Here is a 14,972-nt window from a genome sequence, read left to right as displayed (position 1 = left end):
TTGCTTTAATTAAAAAGAACTACCTTTTTGACTGTAGCACTTTGTGGACTTTGTTTTCAGTTTTCTTTCTTGGATTGGCTTAAATTTTACATGTGGGGTAACCTTTTTTAGGAATCGTTCTCACAGTTTTTTTCATAAAATATCTTTTTTTAAGTAAATCATTTATATCTGTAATATGTTTTTTTGTTCCATTACTAACTCAAAGAAAAGTATTTTCTATATTTCATTATTGAAATAATCTAGCAAATATTTTAAGCTGAGTTGTTTAAAAAAACTATTTTAATTCAACTTCGTGATAAATTTCCTGCACTGAGTTATTTTTCTACTTGTTTTAGCAATGATTTCTGTGGGTCTTCTGACAGTATTTGCTGACAAAGGAACATGTTTTAGTTTAATGCTCTGTTGTTTTGCATATTTTTCTTCAGCTTCTACCAAGATTTTCCCCAATGTATGTCACTGGACTTTCGTCTTTTGCTATTAATGAAAGAAAAAGTTCAAAAGAAGCTTCTAAACGTATGTCTTTTAAGTCTAGAAAACTGCACTAAAGTGTTGGATTGAGTATCACATGATTTTAATTATTGCTGAGAAAATTGAAAAAGCTCTCTTCATGCTCTGAATGGTTGGCTTTTAAGTGGTGTGCTACTTTGAGGTGGCTTTGTACTATCATTACCTAATATTTTAAGCTACAGTATGCACATAAAATGGGAGTCATCATTTTTTTTTTTAAGATTTTATTTATTTATTTGACAGAAATCACAAGTGGGCAGAGAGAGAGAGGAGGAAGCAGGCTCCCTGCTGAGCAGAGAGAGCCCGATGCGGGACTCGATCCCGGGACCCCGGGATCATGACCTGAGTCGAAGGCAGCGGCTTAACCCACTGAGCCACCCAGGCGCCCCGGGAGTCATCATTGAAAACGATATATATCCGTATTTCAAATGGCTACATATAATTTTTAATCTTGTGGTATTAGGTTATTAGCCTTAGATTTTCATTATTTTTATCATATGATATGATGCATGGAAGGTTCAGACTTAGGAGTAGGTTATGTAACAGTCTAGCATTTTCTTGTTTCCTTGTGCTTACATTTTTGCTATTATCTTCAGTCTTTTGTCTTTGTAAGATTCTTTGAATACCACTTTTCCATTTTTGTTATTTTTGATGGTTGGTTTAGTCAAAGCTAGATAAAATAACGCATAAATCCATTTTGCCAAGTACATGGAAGCTGCAGTATGGTGCAGTACACTGACAGTGTACAGATGTGCATTGTGACTATCTCACTCTTGCCCTAAGATACCTCCTGTACCATTTGGGCCTGTGGATCCATTGATTCTTTCAATGTTACCATGTTAAATAGTAGACCTTCTTTCTTGTATTTTTAAAATAAAATGTTTATATCTTTCACAAATTGCAGTGGATCCATTATGTTGTCTCTGGACTGTGGAAACCACTGTTGCAGAATTAAGGATTATTGGAAAGTAAAAATAATGTTTATATTTTCTAATATCCAGCATATATTCTGAATTAACCATCTTGATAGTAAAGTTGTGTATGTAAGTATTAAAATTACATTTTTCCAATAAGATCTGAAAGCAGAAATAGATGAAGAGTTCTTGTGCCATACTCAACAACATTCATTCAATATAATGCTTTTTTCTTGCTTTTGACTTTATACTATTTGCAGAGACAATAGAGTTAGGTAATTTTTTTCCTTTAACTTTGTTTTCCATCTGAGCTTTGTATGTTATATGACTGCAGTCTGTATAGATAAAGTTAACTGGATCTTTTGAAAACATGAGGTAGTTATTTAATGTCAGGTAGAATTGGCTGACTTTAATTGTGGAGCAAATTCTTGAAAATTTTATTAGAGTTTTAGAAATGTTTAATCCTTTCTAGTTCATAGAAGGTAGAGGAATTATGGAATGTTTAGAAAAGATAATTAAACAAATGCTATAAAATCAAAACTATAATCATTATTTATGCTAGGGTATATTTTTAGGTACTAGCATATCTTTGGTTCATTCCATTCAGGGGCACAGTTTCCCTCAACATGGAAGTGAAAGAGTATTTGAATAATTTTTAAGAAGCACAAGGAGGAAGGCAACCATTTGATGGTGAAGGCAAGTTCAGATTTTAAAAGAGCACGTGGAAAATGCAGCTTTAAACTGGGATTAAGACATATTACAGAAATAGAATCAGTATAGAACATACATAGAAATTTATAACAAATTTATAGAAAGAAAGAAGAAGTAGTCTCTCTTGAAGGGAAGAACAAATGTAAAAATGTAAAAGGTTGACATTTACTTCTTAAAATGCACAATAGGAAAAATAGTGGAAAAGTTAAAAAATGATTTTGGAATATAAGAAAGTTTTCAAAATTACAGTGTCACATTTAAAAATTTATGAGTGAAGAGAGGAAAAATGAGAGGGGAAGGGAAAAGGTGAGTGAGAGAGAGAATGAATTAATGAATGAATATGAAAATGAATAGGCAGCTGGTAGGACTTTTAGTCTCATTTGACTCTATTCTCATATGGCTCCTCTGTAATAACTTTAAGAATATGATGTTTATTTGATGAAGAAGTGAATTTATCTTTTTTTTTTTTTATTCTAAAGAGGCAGGCAGAGAGAGAGAGAGAGAGAGAGGAAAGCGGGCTCTCTCTGCTCAGCAGAGAGCCCGATGTGGGACTCGATCCCAGGACCCTGGGATCATGACCTGAGCCGAAGGCAGCGGCTTAACCCACTGAGCCACCCAGGTGCCCTAGAAGTGAATTTATCTTTAATGGGGACACTGCATCATGGCTTGTATGGAAGGAGAAAAAAATGGTTTTGTGTTTACAAATATGGCTTTGAAAATACAAGTGGTCAGTTATTTAGACTTTAGACAACATTTTTTGAAACTACAAAATACTATATTCTTCTCATGTATTGTAGAAGTAGTTACACTGAAAGCTTGCTTTTGTGTTTTGAGTACTGTAAGAACTAGAGAGTTTAGAAGAGTTTCATATTGTTACATTGTATTGAATTAATATTGAGTTATGAGTATTGCTCTGTTTAGTTTAATGATTATATTATAAGGTTGGAGTTAATGATTTGGAAATATTAGCTGCTTAATTAGAAGTATGCATATTATTTCTATAAGAATAAAATGAGTCATTATGGTCTCTTTTATTCATATGAATGGTATCTATTCCCGGTCAACCTATATGGCAAATTTATAAGAGTAAAAAATGTCAGTAGCTGTAAAACAAATTAAAATATTTAGAGAAAAGCTCCTAAACACCACATTGGTTCAACAAATATTTATTAAATGCTTAGTCATTCCAGGAAATATGGTCTTTGCTGGGAGTATGGAGAAAAAAAAAAAAGACCCAGTTTTTGCCTTCAAGTTAGCTTAGAGTTTAGGGGACATGGATTTATCAGATAGTTTTAGTTTAAGTGCTGTAATATATGAATTAATATGGAAGAATAGAATGCAGATAGTAATTTCTAAGTAAGATATTTCAGGGGGGATCTCTGAAGTTAAATTGGAAGGATTAAGAGTTGACAAGATAAGGATTTGGGTGGGCTTAGTGGAATAAGACGGGGTGAGAGTTATTAGAGGGAGAGGGTGGTGAAGATGATAGCATTCTAGGCAGAGAGAACAGCATTATGAATAAAGTAATGGAAACGTGTAATAGCATAGAGTATGCTAGAAACAATCTTGCATTATTATTATTATTTATTAAAGCATTCTTTGAAGGCTAGTTAATATATACCAGGCTTAATGTGCATGATCACACTTAAAACTGAGAGCATTCTTTTGAGGTTTATAATCTCATATTCTTATTCTGCCTGCTTCCATGATTCTTCTCTGATGGCTTGATCTTAGCAGTGTATCATCAAAAATTGAATGGAGGCTCATTACAGTGTAGACATATCATGGGGAGGAGAGTCAACTCTACCTAGAGACACTACCACACTCTTAGGCCTGGCTATGAGGTGTACAGATACAGACTCTGAATCTTGTTAGCATTTCAGAGTTGATTCTCCTTGGGGGGGGGGGTGCAGATTCATGCTTACCACATTCGTAGGAGACTATAATTTAACCAGAATATTTTGAGGCTCTAGAAACCTGGCTTAGCATATGTGAGCAGTGCTTGGGGATCTTGATTGAAACAAACACTATGAATCAGCAGAATGATGCACTGGCCAGTAAGGTCATAAAATCAGAGGCTGAATTAAAAGAGGTGAAGTATTTCAAGAGGATGGAAGTGGTAGTCCTTTCCTTGCTTGCATTTATCAAACCTCAGAGTATTTTAGGAAAATAAATATGGACACTGTGCCATGTCAAATGAAACTAAGGTAGGCTTACTTTAGCCTGAAGGAGAGAATGATGCCTTCAGATAACATTTATATGGTTCTTGAGCTTGTTAACCTCTGTCCAGTCTGACTACCATCTCCCTTAGTTCATTCAGGCTTTTATCACTAGTCACTGGAATTACTTCAGTAGCCAAATTATTGAACATGGAGAATCTGTTCTGGCTAGTTATATATAACTGTTATTTAGAGATACTAGGTAGCTCTTGAATCAGGAGGGTTTGCAGAAACAAGCTTCAGATAATACTATGAGAATAATTTTCACAACCACACAACTGAAATTTAGTCCAGTGTAGGAGCTGTTGCCATCCCAGAACTACTTGGTCAAACCGTCATGGTGAAAAACATGCAGCTGCTGCCAACTATTCCATAACCATATTTCCTATGTATTGCCACCCATCTCAGCAGAATGGATCGCTTACTTGTGGCTTGCTTCTTTATATAGTTCATTTCTGAATCTATACATCCTATAAGTATATTTCATTGGTGGAAACTAAATCACATGTCTGTACTCTAGTTATAAGGGAGTCTGACAGATATAGTTTTTATGGATTCTTCCTTGGTTAGGTGGAACTGGTACTGTGAGAATGTATTAAAATGTAGAGAGCATGTTTAAATGCTGTTGAGCAACCAAATATGACAGAAGACACAGTGGTTACCTTGCTAGTCTCCTTGACTTCACTAAGCTTTTTCTCAGACTGTAAGACCCAGATCCTGATAAAGACATCATTGATCTTTACATCTTCTCTGTGTTCCCACAGCATCATATACATGCCTCTGTTACATTGGTTTGAATGTATCTTTTCCCTACTAGACCATGAATTATTTATTTATATTTATTTAAAAACGATAGTATTTACTAAGTATCAGGCATTGTCTAAATGCTTCATAAAGAATTCATTTGAGTTGTGGGTACAAGCTTTCTTTCAGTTTGCATTCCCCTAGCCAGCCTAGCATAGTCCTTGGTGCATGGCACATGTCCAGTAAATAAGTGAGTCAGTATTTAGAAAGTAGGGAAGAAAAAATAATGACACAGTCCTGCTACTTTAATTTCGCTGTTATGTTCTGTTGTTTATTTAGTCTTTCAAAGAAAAACTTGGGAAAAATTAAACTTCCCTAATATGGGATGGACTGCCTGAGAGGTAGTAGGTTTTCTGTTAGTTGAAATCAACTCTGAGCATAGACGAGCATCTGTGGACTACATTAAAAGTGCTATCCAGCCTAGTTTTTCTGATCTGCTTTGACTCAACAGTGCTGGATCTAGCCTATGAGAGAGAGAGGGAAAAAGGTCTTCTGTCTTCAGGTCAGAAGGCTGATATTCAAATGAGAAATAAGGAAATAAGGAAATAAGATAGGAAAGATAGGGGTGACCCAGTGACCCAGGTGGTTAGTAAGGAGGATTCTTTGTATATATAAGCGGAAATTATAGTTGTTGACTGAACAGATCATAGGAGTTACTACATTGCATGCAAATATAGATCAAGCGATTCTTGCTGTCAGTGAAGTTGGTATTCTATAGATAGATGCAGCTTGATTTCTTTTCATGGCTCCTTTTCCCCCCTTGTGTTCTTACATATGAGTTATTTTTTTTTTTTTTTTGCTCTTAACTTTCCTAGAATTATGAAGAGAATAAAAGGATAAAAAATACTGGTTTTTAAAAAATTGAAATACAACTCACATACCATAAAATTCACTATTAAAATTTAAATTTCAGTGTGTTTTTTAGTATATTCAGTGTGATGAAGCTATCACAACAATCAATGTAGAACATTGTTACCACTCCAAAAAAAACCCACCCATACCTATCAGCAGGCACACTGCAATCCTCCCATTCCCCCTCCCTTGCCCCTGGCAGCCACTAATCTATTTTCTGTCTCTATAGATTTCCAATTCTGGGCAATTAGTATAAATAGAATCATATAATATGTTGTCTTTTGTGACTGGTTTCTTTCACTTAGCATGATGTGATTTCAAGTTTCATTCATGCAATGGTATTTATCAGTACTTCATTCTTTATGACTGAATATTCCATTGTCTGGACATACCACATTTGTTTATCCATTCATCACTTCATGGGCATTTAGGAGTATTTCTACTCTTTGATGTTACTGCTATCAGCGTTCATGTACAAATTTTTGTGTGGACTTATGTCTTCATTATTTTTGACTGTAAGCTGGGTCATGTGGCTACTTTGTAACTTTTTTTTTTAAAGATATTATTTATTTATTTGACAGAGAGAGATTACAAGTAGGCAGAGAGGCAGGCAGAGAGAGAGAGGAGGAAGCAGGCTCCCTGCTGAGCAGAGAGCCCGATGCGGGACTCGATCCCAGGACCCTGAGATCATGACCTGAGCCAAAGGCAGCGGCTTAACCCACTGAGCCACCCAGGCGCCCCTACTTTGTAACTTTTTGAGGAACTGCTAGACTGTTTTCTGGAGTGGCTGTATCATTTCACATTCTCATCAGCAATGTGTGAGGGTTCCAGTTTCTCTATAACCTCACCAATGTTTGTTATCATTTTTTTGTATCCGAGCCATCCTAATGGGAGTGAGATGTGGTATCTCATTGTGGTTTTGATTTGCATTTCTCTAATGAATAATGATGTCGAACATCATGTGCTTACCAGTCATTTGTATATCTTCTTTAGAGAAATATCTGTTCAAATCATTTGTCCATTAGTATTTGGGTATTTTTTAAATTATTGATTTGTGAGAGTTCTTTATATATGCTGGATATAAGTCCTTTATCAGATGTGATTTGGAAACATTTTCACCCATTCTGTACGTTGTCTTTTCATTTGGTGTAACTTTTTTTAAGATTTATTTGAGAATGAGCGTGAGTCAGGGGAGGGACAGAGGGAAAGAGAATCTCAAGCAGACTCCCTGCTGAGTGCAGAGCCTAATGTGGGGCTTGATCTCATGACTCTGAGATCATGACCTGAGCTGAAATTGAGGAGTTGGACGCTCAGTGACTGAGCTACCCAGTGCTCCTAATTTTGCTTTTTGAGTCATCGTCACTTCCAGCTTGGTTTTGTGACCCCTCATGAGTGTCTTAATGTGTTGTAAGGGTTAATATGAGGTTAAAAATGAAGAAAAATAATTGGTCTAGTGAAAATTTACATGTGTGTATATTACATAATAAAAGATTCACAGTCAAATTAAAACTTACTGAATCTCAAAACTGTATTCTTGTAACTCAATATTTTTTCCTCCAGTGAGTAGTTTTTTGTTATCTCAACACAGCTGCTTGTATTTTTGGTTTTTTTTTTTTGCTTCCCAAATCCAACAACTTCTCAATAATTTTTCTTCAGTGATATATTATAGGTATGTATTTCCTGTTAGTTTAAAAAATCAGATTTGTTCTTCTAGATAATAGTGATCCCGAGGGAGAATATGCCAAACATTAAATTATTCATTTTTGCTGTCACGGTAAATTAATATCTGTGCTAATGTTATCTAGTGTATGCTACAAAACTGCCAATTTATTCTGTGGAATAGCTTAAAAATATTTTTTCTTTCTGCTCATTAGTTGATCAGGTAGAGATATGAACCATGAATACATGGTAAAACTTATACAATGTTATGGTACCTGGAGTGAAAAATAATAGTGAAGGATCGACCAAAATGATCATTGTCGTTAGTTACAGCATGACTGAATATTTTAAAAGAGAATATTAATATTTATTAATCACCTTTGAAACTGAAGCAGAAATTTGTAAATGCTCACAATAGATTTTCTTTCTAACAGGAAGACATGAACCTTAATGAAGACCGTAAAGCTCCTTTACGAAACAAAGATTTTACCACCAAGCGTGAGATGGTTGTCCAGTACATATCTGCTACTGCCAAATCTGTAAGTAGTGACACTTTCCCGGCACTACCATAATGAGTTCAGCATTACCTGCTCAAAAATAAACAAACCTCAGATCTTCAAGTTCTTGCCTCACTGTACTCATGGCCTATTCAGAAAACACTTATACATGTGTTTTTTACACATTTAGTATGTATTTAAAAACTGCTTATAATTATAGAGACTTCCATTATTTTAAGTAATACAGACAAAGGATAGAAGGCTCTGAGTTAATCCATTGAGTTTTGGGGCAGTGGTTTTTGTGTTTCTTAAAAATTCACAGCAATTTATAGGTATTCCACTAAATATACTGTTTATTATATGAAAATTTTGAATTTTGAGGGAGAACACAAGAACATATGCTAGTCACAAGTTTAGTTTCCATTAAAGCTTTATGTCTGGTTTCTCCTTGCATGAAATTTTTAGCAATATTTTTAATATGCTGCTTTAGTTTTTTTTCATTGTTTTATGTGATACTAACTGTATAAACTACCTCATAATTGGTATTATACAGCTTAATAAAAAAGAGGGTGCTTAATAAGAAGGAGTTTAATGAAATCTCTGTGTTTCAAAAGACTTGAAAGTAGAGTTCTGTGGAAAGACTTGTTTTCAGCGGGAAAAACTTCAGTGTTTTAATGGGATATATGGCTTTGCTTATTACTTCCCAAGCTGCTTCCAAAAATAAACTTCAGGTTTGATTTCTTTTTGCAAGAAAAGAAATGTAATTTTGAAATGATGAAATGTATTTTTTAGATTTCTGTAAGGAAAAAGCTTTATATAACTAGACTTCATAAAATCAGTATGTATATATATTTGTGTGTAGACACATGCACACATACCATACATATACACACACACACACACACAAACACATTGATTTTATGTGTATGGTATGTATATTATCTGCATGTATATAAATAATAAACACACATGAATTTACATGTAAAAAATTCATACTTTAAATTTAAAAAGTTGACCAGTAAAGAAAATAGTTCCTCTTTGGAAAATATATTCTAAAATTATTTGGCTATCCTATTACTGCTGCTTCAATACAGTAATTACTGCAATTACTGATGCACTTTGCCCCGAATTCTACAGTTGTATTGATTTTATATTGTAGTTTAAACAAGCTAACTCTGAATGCTGAACTATTTAAACATAACACATTCCAGCTCTGCCAGAGCAGAGCAACAGCATGTTTTTTAATTTGCTTCTGGTATCCAAGGGCAGGAATATGTTTCAAGTGATAGGTGAAATTTGCCATGAGTGTTGTTTTCAATAGAATTTGGTGATGCATGGGGTTTTACTTTGAAATTGTGATGAATCTCTTCTCATTTTTGCACTCAAGTTACTGTTAATAGTAAAATGCTTTAGGAAATATAGGGTATACATTTAGTGTTATTTTTCAAATGCCTAAAGGAAAATACACTAGTAAATCTATATAACTAAATCTGAATACAAAGTACAGATAATATATGAGTAATCATATGGTGTTTTTTAATGATAAGATTTTATTAATGTTTCTGGCTCATTTGTTTTTGTTTATGCAATTGGGACTTCATATAATGAGGATTATACAAAGCTCTTATTCTTTAACCTTTTGATTTTTACTCTGTGTAGAACTTGCTTTTATTTATTCTCATATTGTTTTCTCTTCAGCTGACCAGATACATACATTTATGTTATATACTCATTTTTCACATTATAATGCTAAAATTTATGTAAATGTTGGATGAGCTCTCATGAATTGCTTTATTTGAAAGATGGGAATTGAATGTTTCTCAAAAGACATGGAAATTCTGTTTCAGGTATTAGCCTCAAAATCAGTACTATAACTATTTAGTATATGACCCTTGTTTGTTTCATTCAGCATACGCATGAGCACCTGACATGTATGGCACCTATAGCTCTTTCATTAGAGTTTTAAGATTATACATTTTATTTGATAATATTTTTTCATGGACCAGATGTTACAATGAAAGAAAACCTGTTGATAAATATGTTTTAAAGCTTTCTTACCTTGGGGAGACCTTAATTAGTACTGTGTTTTCTGTTGTTAAAACCAAGAAAATTCATTATGTACTTTCCTTTTGAAGGTGAGAGGGATTCCATTCAGTGACAAGCAGTCTACTTATCTTTGACCTCTTCATGATCATTATAATGATATTTGTTTAATATATGGCTGTTTACTTACGTGTAACAAGGTTTCCATCCTGTTATCTTTCAGTAGGGTTTAGACATGCGTTGTATATCTTCTGCTCTTTTGCTTACTTTTTCATTATATTTATCACTAATTAAAAATGCTCCTTTGTTGGGGCGCCTGGGTGGCTCAGTCCGTTAAACCTCGGACTCTTTGTTGTGGTTGAGGTCATGATACCAGGGTGGTGAGACTGAACCTGGCATCCAGCTCCACACTCAGTGTGGAGTCTGCTTGAGAGTCTCTCTTCTCATCCCCTCCCCTGACTCGCTCATGCATGTGCTCTCTTTGAAATAAATAAATCTTAAAAAAATGTTTCTTGTATGGTGACTAACATAACATTAATTTAAAAAAAGTTTCTTCATTTAAAGTGGATAATGATTGTATCACTTTATGAAAATGCTTTATAAGTAGTCAAAACTTTAATCTTGAAGTAAAAACAAAGTTAAGAGCTAGTGTTCCTGATGGATAATGTTTTATAGTCACGTATAAAACATATGAGAAGTATAGTTTGTTTAAATGTAAGTTGTACATTTCTCCCTTTAACACCTGTATTAGTCATTTTGCATAGAATTGAAAACAAAATATGAACTCAAGAGAAAATGTCCATCATTCTTCTGGGTTCCTGGGTAAAGACAATAAAGCAGGATGAAACTGATATGTAGGTATTTGCTCAAAACCTTTTTTTTAAACAGACAAGTCTTTTGTTATATAATTAACTTGGCTAAAATAATCATGGAATAAAAATATATAGGAAATTTAAAGATAATGATGAAAAACTATTGCTTAGTTTTTTCTTGTTGAAGTTCCATAATAGAGAATATTAAATTGTGTGAACATTAAAGGAAAAAGTGGCTTGAATAACTCTGTCAGTGATGAATGAGTTTTAAATAAGGGAGTGGAGAAGAGTCATTTGCTCATTACAGCAAGTGTGGTTATGGACCTGACCTATAGTAGTTGGTACATGTGAATAATTTGGCCACAAATAATCTGTAAGAATTTATATTTTCAAAACATCGGGATATATTTTGAGTAATGGAAAACCAAGATTTGTTAATATTGCAGACATTGTCATATCCATTCATAATCCTCAAAGAGGCACAGTGTATCAGTGATTTAGCAGATCATATATGTTCTAGCTTAACAGCCTATATAGACATTCATGAGGATAAATTAGTCACTGAAATCCTAATGGTTTGCCAAAAGCCAATGTCTTTATTAGAATATTATGAAACTAGTTTATTTCTAACTTAAATCACAATCTTTGAGGTTGAGATTTTAAAATATGTAAAGTTAACGTTTTTAAGACAAATGACACATTGATAGGTATCATTGATTTTAAAAAATCTCAATAGGAAATAATTTAAAATAGTGACAACAAATACATCTGTAAAGTTTTTAGATTGTCCCCTGTAATAAGCAGTTGAAAGTTAGAGTATGTCTTTCTCTGTGTATACATATATTACAGTTTTGCTTTTGCCATCAGCAGATATTTTCTTTTCTCAGGTGAAACAACTGAATTCAAACATGACCAGACCTGTTCCTTTTAGCTTCCCTTGGCCAATCTAATCTGTTCATTGTATGAGTTTTAGCTAAATGGAATCATTTTGCAATCATAATGAATTAATAATGGGCTATATTTTGGTTGTTTCACTGAGTATAGAACTGCCTTAATTAAGACAGGCTTGTGTTCTTGTTTTAGTCTCATGTCTGTGCTAAATAAACAAGGGACAAATAAGACCTCTGTCTTTTTGGTTGAGAAATAATTTAGGTCGATAGCATATCTTTCAATTCAGAAGACTGTTAATGGCACCAAAGAGCCTTTTATTCAACTAAATAATCACTGCCTACAAATAGTCTGTTGAATCAATATTTAAGAAAGCTGCTTCTCTGTTTGGAGATTCATGGATTCCTCTGAAATAATTTGCTTGGCAACTGTCAATATCTTTTTGTGTCTTGTATCCTGTTTAATTTAGGATTCTTCCTGGCATTTCAGTATTTTCTTTTCCTTTTTAAAGTACTAGCTGGAAAAAAAAGTACTAACTGGAAAATAGAACACATACTGATAATAATGGCTGTCAGTTATTATCTAACTAACTGCATTAATTCTTTTTTGGACATTGCTTGATATTTAACTGCAAGAATTTAATTAGAACAATTTGATTTATAATTGGGTTTTGGCATTACATTATCTTAGAACTGTGATTTCACTTCTTGCTTTCTTAAACACAATTCAGCTTCTCAAATTCTGTTATCTCTTACTATTAGGAAAGCTCAATCAAAGTTTTAGGTTTTGAACTGTTTCCTCCCTGTGAATATATGCATGTTTATACATATAACTGCTTCTTTGTCTTCATGTTATATTATATTAACTCATCTTATAATACAAATGGTAGGATAACCTAGAAAACTAGAATCACAAGCAAGCTATCTTCTTTATAGTTTTCAAGTACAATATAAAACTATTAAAAACCTTAAAATAATAATGTAAAATATTCCAGTTTTCAACTTGCAATTCATAATGTATATGACTTTAAATGCACCATTTATATTCTAAGATGCCTTATTTCATTCTTAATATTGTATTTGTTATAATGAGGAAAGAAAAACATTGGAAAAAATTCAGTTTTCTACTAATTTTTTTGAGTGTCTGTGAGGCTGATAAAATATCTGATGCCTGGTTACACTTAATTTTACAGTACTTAAGATTTAGATCATAGTATATAAGCCCATGACAGTACATTAAAAAAAAAATCCTCAAACAGTAATACTCTTTTATTTGATAATTCTTATTCTGCAGACTTTACATGTTTTGAATATGCTAGAAATTAATACTGGTATATTTGTTTAGCCTCTAGATCTAAAGTGTTGAAAGTATACATAGGTTTAGCTATTTACTAATTTACTAAACACTTAACTTCTTTGAAAACTTCAGAGTACTAATACTGTTGCTGTTCTTTTTTTTTACACCATAACCACTCTCCGTTGACCACTGCATGCAGATAGTTGGAAGTAAAGTTATGGTGAGTACAAAAGATGTGTTTTACCCTTAGGTATGAATTTGTGCTTTTGGGAATTGAGTGATTTTGCTTATATTATTTTTTATATGTTTGGTTTTGCTTTTGGAGTATATTCTACCAAAGTAGCAAGATGATTAAGATCAGTTGATGTATATTTAGCTATGGTAACTATTTTTCCTGTGGTTTTTGGAAATGTTTAGAATTGGAATATGCTTGTATATTTTGTTTTTGAAAGTTTAACTTATTTTTTTGGAGTTGTACCTGTGTTTATGATTTTATGATTCAGTTCCTATGATTCTGATGAAATTGGATGTTTTTACCTCAGTGTCTTACGATGGCAGGGAGAGACTCTAATAGGTTGGTTTATATTGGCAGTGATTCTTATTAATGTATCTTACTTGGATTTTAGTGTCATTGAGCACATAGTTTAATGAAAACAGCCTTTGAAGTGCAGTCACGAGATCTAGGTCTTTGTCTTTGTTAGATGGTACTAATTGGCTGTATGACTTTGGACAAGTCCTGTAATTTCTTTGAGGTTCAGATATTAAATTGATAAATTGAAGTGATTGGTGTACATTATTTTTTAAGGTTCTTTCTTTTGCTGCCTTTTAGAGATTTTTTTTAAGATTATGTATTTTAGATAGTTTTTTTTAAAGATTATTTATTTTAGAGAGAGAGTACATTAGTGGAAGAAGGGGCAGAGGGAGAGGGAGAGAAAGAAACCTAAGCAGACATTGCGCTGACTGCAGAGTCCGGTGCTGGGCTTGATCCCAGGACGTTGGGATCATGACCTGAGGCCTGTGTAATTGAGTCGTATTTGTGAATACCTTGTCTTCATGACTAAACAGTCTGTATTTAGAGAACTGGGAAGAAAATACTACCTTTAACATTATTAAATACCACAGTATTCAGAATAGTGAATGTGTATAATACTTGTTTTGCTTTTAAAAGTTGAGTTAGTCTTTTTTTTCCCCTCTTTTAATTTATGTGACATCCATGGACAAAAAGCCATCAATCTTTTGGGGATAATTTCAAACATCAGCAAGTATTTCTTTAGTGCTTATTATGTGCCAAGGACAGTGTTAGGTTCATTGATGACTGGAAAATAGGATAAGATCTTACAGTACTAATATATGAGGAAAGAATCAGTCCTTAAGTTGTGCATGCTTATTGTGTTTTAGGAATTCATAAGCAGGAGAGAGAAGTAGGCTTAGAGTAATTAGAGAGAACTCTATGCAAGTTTTTGGACTTAAACTGGGCTTTTAAGAATCCTTAATTTTGATGGCTGGGATTTGATAAGGGAGATGAGACAACAAAGAAGCTTTAAGATTGTGAAAATAATACTCAATCCAAAGGCCTACAGAAAGATCCAAACTGTGTGGGTAGGGGGCTGAGAAAAGGCAAGCAAGAGATGAGGTTGATTGTTGTTGGAACAAAGAGTGTATATTGGAAAGCTTGAAAAATCAAATTGAAAGAGGATCTTGGAAGTCCAGTTAGAAGAGTAGAAGTTAGTTTGAACAGGAAAGTGACTTGAAGAAAACCCTATTTACCAC

The 14,972-nt window shown here is 33.4% G+C and overlaps 1 protein-coding gene across 1 annotated transcript in view; it reads left to right on the top strand.

Annotated features, from left to right (window-relative positions):
* DIAPH2 (diaphanous related formin 2) overlaps nt 1-14,972 on the top strand; it is a 987,699-nt gene that overhangs the window by 70,543 nt on the left and 902,184 nt on the right. The window contains exons 4-5 of the mRNA XM_059385748.1: nt 8,101-8,205; nt 13,402-13,422. Of these exons, the coding sequence (XP_059241731.1) occupies nt 8,101-8,205; nt 13,402-13,422 (126 nt within the window). The remainder of the gene's footprint in view (nt 1-8,100; nt 8,206-13,401; nt 13,423-14,972) is intronic.

The sequence above is a fragment of the Mustela nigripes genome, chromosome X, assembly GCF_022355385.1.
Source record: "Mustela nigripes isolate SB6536 chromosome X, MUSNIG.SB6536, whole genome shotgun sequence".
NCBI classification, from domain to species: domain Eukaryota; kingdom Metazoa; phylum Chordata; class Mammalia; order Carnivora; family Mustelidae; genus Mustela; species Mustela nigripes.
This window is presented reverse-complemented; position numbering and strand designations above follow the sequence as displayed.